A 5,169-nucleotide genomic window follows, 5' to 3' on the forward strand; every position below is an offset into this window, starting at 1 on the left:
CCTCTCACTGTCCCCTGTCTCTCTCTAACCTGTCCTCCTGTCTCTCCCCCTCCCCTCTCACCTGTCCTCCTGTCTCTCCCCCTCCCCTCTAACCTGTCCTCCTGTCTCTCCCCCTTCCCTCCCACCTGTCCCTGTCACTCCCCCTCCCCTCTCACCTGTCCCCTGTCTCTCCCCCTCCCCTCTCACCTCTTCCCATCTCTCCCCCTCCACCTCCCCCTCACCTGTCCCACTGTCTCTACCCCTCCCCTCTCACCTCTTCCCCTCTCTCTCCACCTCCCCCCTCACCTCTCCCCTGTCTCTCCCCCTCCCCTCCCCTCTCCCACCTTCTCCCCGCTCCTCTATCACCTGTTCCCATCTCTCTCCTACCTGTCCCACTGTCTCTCCCCCTCCCCTCTCACCTGTCCCCGTCTCTCCCCCTCCTTTCCCACCTGTACCCATTTCTCCCCCTCCCTTGTCCCCCTGTCTCCCCCCCTCCCCTCTCACCTGTCCCCCCGTGTCTCCCATGGTGAGTACAGCCTGGGCAGGGTAAGTGGGGTGAAACCAGTAGTCCAGACTGAGAGGGGCGTATCTCAGACCCTGGAGTTTATATTGGCAGCTAAACTGCTGCTTGGACAGCAAGTCATAGAAACACAGCTCCTTACTGGTGAATGACACAGCTATCTGAGAGAGAGAGAGAGAGAGAGAGAGAGAGAGAGAGAGAGAGAGAGAGACAGAGAGACAGAGAGAGAGAGAGAGAGACAGAGAGAGACAGAGACAGAGAGAGACAGAGACAGAGACAGAGAGAAGAGGATGGGATGATAGGGATGGAGGCAGGTCATCCCATTGACTGACTGACTGATTGATTAATTGATTGATTAATTGATTGATTGATTGGCTGAGTTGGACTGGACCTTGTGTACGTTGTGCAGCACCACCATAGCAGTTACCCAGAGATCTTTGGGCCTGACAGAGTCGTTGTGGAGGCGGTGTGTTTGGAGAAGGGCAAAGTCCTCCCCCGCCCACACCCCCAGCGTGCCCCCCTTACTCACCGACAGGTACCGGCTTGAGCTACGCAGGTACACCACCTGGGGTAACCATAGAGATGTCAACAGATAGTGTATACACAACCACCAATGGAGAATAACATTAAATGCTTATATGCATTTTATATTATTTCATTATTCCATTGTTTCATTCTGAATTATTAGCACCATTACAGCATTGTGAGTTGGTAGGCTGGAGTTTCGTGTTACCTGTTGGACAGGGTCACGGTGTGGAGGGGTCAGCGTTCGTGGAGGCTGCCAGCGAGGCACGGTGGCAGCCCGTTCATTCTCCTCTTTTTCTGACAGCCCTAACAGCAGGAAGGAAGTCAGCCTCTCCCAGTCTACTCTCCTCTCCCCTCGCTCGTCAGCACTGTCCAATAGCAGGCTACGCTGCTCCTGAGTGACGACAACACTGTCGAATAGGAGGCCGTACTCCTCCCTGGAGCCGCGTCTCACTGCAGACCAAGCTTGTTCTATAAACTCTGCCCTGGAGAAGGACACGCCTGCTTCACTGTCACCCTACAACAGAGGTCATCACAGATCAACAGGGGGGCTGTATGTCTACTGTGTCATTTCCGTACCCATACCCACTCACCAGAAAGAGGCTCTGCAGTTTCTCATAGTCCTCCATACTCAGCCTGCTCTCCAGTGGTCCCGCCTCCATCTTGGTCTCCGTGGTTTCCACTCAGACAGGGTAACAGCTAGCTGTCAATCATATAAAGGTTCCAGACAGGGGTGTGTGCAAGGAGGAAAGCACAGACAGCTATTGGAAGGATTGTGTATTTGTGATTGCATAGATACAGTGTCAACTACCTATAAATCACTCATATCTCTACGAGCTACTCGAGAAAGCAATCTGCTCTAAGCCAATCATACTCACTCTACAGTAAAACAGTCTATATGTACTGCTCAGTGTTGTCATGGCAGCAGAATGACGAAGTTTGAGAGGTAGAGAAAAACAAGGGTTCAACCCCTGCTGAGCTTAAAGGTCCAACGCAAACATTTTATATCAATATCAAATCATTTCTGGGTAACAATTACGTACCTTAACGTGATTGTTTTCAATTAAAATTGGCAAAAAAGAAACAAAAATATCTTCTTAGCAAAGAGCTATTTCTCATGCAAAGATTGTGCAAGTTTTGTCTGCGAATGGTCTGAAGGGGGGAATGAACTGAAAACTAGCTGTTATTGGCAGAGAGATTGGAACTCTCTTTCTTATTGGTCTATTAACTCATTTACCACCTGGTGATGTCACCAGGCAGGCCAAAACTCCATCCTACCTAAACAGGCAGAAATGTCAGGCGGTGTTTTCAAACAGCTCTTACACTAAAATGGCATTATCATCATTTTTACAATTTCACAATATTATTCCAAGCTCATAGTGTGGAAATATAGAAAAATCACATTTTTTATTACAACGGGCCTTTAAACCTGTGAATAAATGAAAGCGCACTGTGTGGCAGTGTCACTTCAGTAGCAATGTGGTGATCATTCCAGCAATTCGATCTACTTGAACCAGGGTTGTGGTCAATTCTGAATCTTGGAATTGACTCCCATTCAACTCATGAGTTGAAATTCAAATTGAATTTGCCACACACCACAGGATGTAGAATTTGAGTAACAGGAAGTCAAATTTAATTCAGTGCAATTCAAATAAATTCCACTCAGTCATAGAACATGAGAGTTTAATTGAATCTGACAGGTCAGACTTCCAGATACCAAAGAATATATCACTTTTCTGTGAAAACAACATTCATATTCTCTTTTAACCTTAGTTCTTAGAATAGCCGATAATATTTCAACCAACAATTTCATCTGATTGGCTTCTTTTTAGAAGGCTTTAGGGTCAACTTGAGGGTTAAACTAATGCATTCTGGGAAATTTACTTTTGTTTTCTCCAATACTGAACAACATTTAACTGATTAATGAAATATAACTATGTGAACATAAATAATATTCACATACAGGTTTTGTTTTCCATCATCATTCATTTTAAGAGTTTGTCCTGAAAATCTATTGTTTCATATTTTATTTGCATGTATATGTACAAAATGTATATTTATATAGACACCTAATATAGAATAGCAGTGGCATTTACTGTAATTTCATTGAATTTCACTGAATTCAATTCTACATTGAACAAAATATAAACGCAACATGTAAAGTGTTGGCCCATGTTTCATGAGCTGAAATGAAAGATCCCAGAAATGTTACATTCGCACAAAAAGCTAATTTCTTTAAAATGTTGTGCACAAATAGTTTATATCCCTGTTAGTGAGCATTTCTCCTTCGCCAAGATAATCCATCCACCTGACAGGTGTGGCATATCAAGAAGCTGATTCAACAGCTTCACAGGTGCAGCTTGTGCTGGGGACAAGAAAAGGCCACTTTAAAATGCCACAGATGTCTCTAGTTTTGAGGAGAGTACAATTGCCATGCTGACGGCAGTAATGTCCACCAGAGCTGTTGGCAGAGACTTGAATGTTAATTTCTCTACAATAAGCTGCCTTCAAAGTCATTTTAGAGACTTTGGCAGTATGTCCAACCGGCCTCACAACCACAGACCTGTGTAACCACGCCAGCCCAGGACCGCCACATCCGGCTTCTTCACCTGCAGGATCGTCTGAGGTGAGGTGGGTTCCTGAAGAGTATTTCTGTCTGTATTAAAGCCCTATTGTGGGTGCAGCCCAGTCATGTGAAATCCATAGATTAGGGCCTAATTCATTTATTTCAATTGACTGATTTCCTTATGAACTGTAACTCAGTAAAATCTTTGAAATTGTTGCATTTATATCTGTATATATATATCCAGCATGTTTCCTTTAATTGAAATTGCAATTCTGTATCCTGTTTACGACTCCCAATTCAAATTCATGAATTGACATGTATCAGTTCTGAATTGAACACAACCCTGACCTGAACCATCATAGTAACCAAGCCAAAACATACCTTCTACACATGCCTACAGCTACTTTTCAAACATACCAGCTCAGTCAGATGGTTCTCTGCTCACATCACCCTGTGTGCATGACCGGGTCTCCTCTCCCAGGTGTCCTTAAGGGGTCCAGAGTTCGTCCAGAGGTGCTTTCACACCACTAAGGCACTACAGACAAGTCTTTCATGTAGCGTTGGTTTGAAGTAACTTTTAATTGATCCCCTATTTTCTCCAAGAGTGTCTGAATGTTTTTCCCAGTTTGTTCTTCCCTTTCTAACCTTGACAGTGTGCGTTTTCTCCTCACACCACTTAGTTGAAGTATAGTACAAGGTTGGAATAAGCACTGGTGCATCCAACACTAAGACTCCTCCAGTACCGTAACAGACACTGCCAAAGAGTTAACTACCAACAGTAGCCATAACAGTGGCAAAGAAAGCCCCCCCCCCTCACCCCACAAACACTCTTTGATTTTATTATGCCTCTCAAAGCCTGGAGTCTCCTGGCAACCACATCGTGAGAGTGAGGCTTGTTTGTGTGTCCAGCAGGCAGTTTCTCTGGTATATTCAGATCGGACACCGGAGAAGAGCTTATCTTAGACCAGGGTACAATTAACCTCCCCCCCCCACACACACACAGTGCTCTGTCTCACACACATACCGTACAGTAACATGCTCAGCATAGCAACACAGTAATTCACCAATCGCTTTAACAATCCCTCCAACACATGCAGACACCTACGAACACACACATATGATGGGGGTGGAGAGAACATTTTGACAGTTTCCAAAATGTATTTGTTACTCCCCTACCCCTCTTTCTAATGGTGAACACACAAACACACAGTCGAGCTGCCCTTAACACTTTTACACCTAACACAGTCAAATAAAACACTGATACCCAACAGAGTGTATCATTTAAAACACACACATTCCAGTGTCATGGCTGATTCGTCCATATGACTTAAAGGCTAATGGCCTGGAATAATCTGATTTAGCTGATCACAGCAGCCATCAATGGCAACAGGATCCAAAATTAGGTCTCCAAGACTTCAACAATAAAACAAGAAAAAAAAAACGTTTTCAGAATGGCCGAGTGCTAGAAACGGGTACCGACCCAGAATAGCTGCTAAACTCCACCATGGCAAATCCACTGTTACACAGAGCAAAAAGACAGACCTATATTACATGGAAAATGACAAAAGCAAAAGACCAA

General features: G+C 44.9%; 1 protein-coding gene across 1 annotated transcript in view; it reads right to left on the reverse strand.

The window, feature by feature from the left end:
• The window catches only part of LOC115163908 (WD repeat-containing protein 49-like), a 12,987-nt gene extending 8,402 nt beyond the window's left edge, over window positions 1-4,585 (reverse strand). The window contains exons 1-5 of the mRNA XM_029716107.1: window positions 4,008-4,585; window positions 1,618-1,727; window positions 1,233-1,541; window positions 891-1,064; window positions 429-660 (exon numbers count right to left, since the gene is read on the reverse strand). Of these exons, the coding sequence (XP_029571967.1) occupies window positions 429-660; window positions 891-1,064; window positions 1,233-1,541; window positions 1,618-1,686 (784 nt within the window). The 5' untranslated portion in view covers window positions 1,687-1,727; window positions 4,008-4,585. The remainder of the gene's footprint in view (window positions 1-428; window positions 661-890; window positions 1,065-1,232; window positions 1,542-1,617; window positions 1,728-4,007) is intronic.
• Window positions 4,586-5,169: the final 584 nt, after the last annotated feature.

The sequence above is a fragment of the Salmo trutta genome, chromosome 26 (genome assembly GCF_901001165.1).
Source record: "Salmo trutta chromosome 26, fSalTru1.1, whole genome shotgun sequence".
Taxonomy (NCBI): Eukaryota; Metazoa; Chordata; class Actinopteri; order Salmoniformes; family Salmonidae; genus Salmo; species Salmo trutta.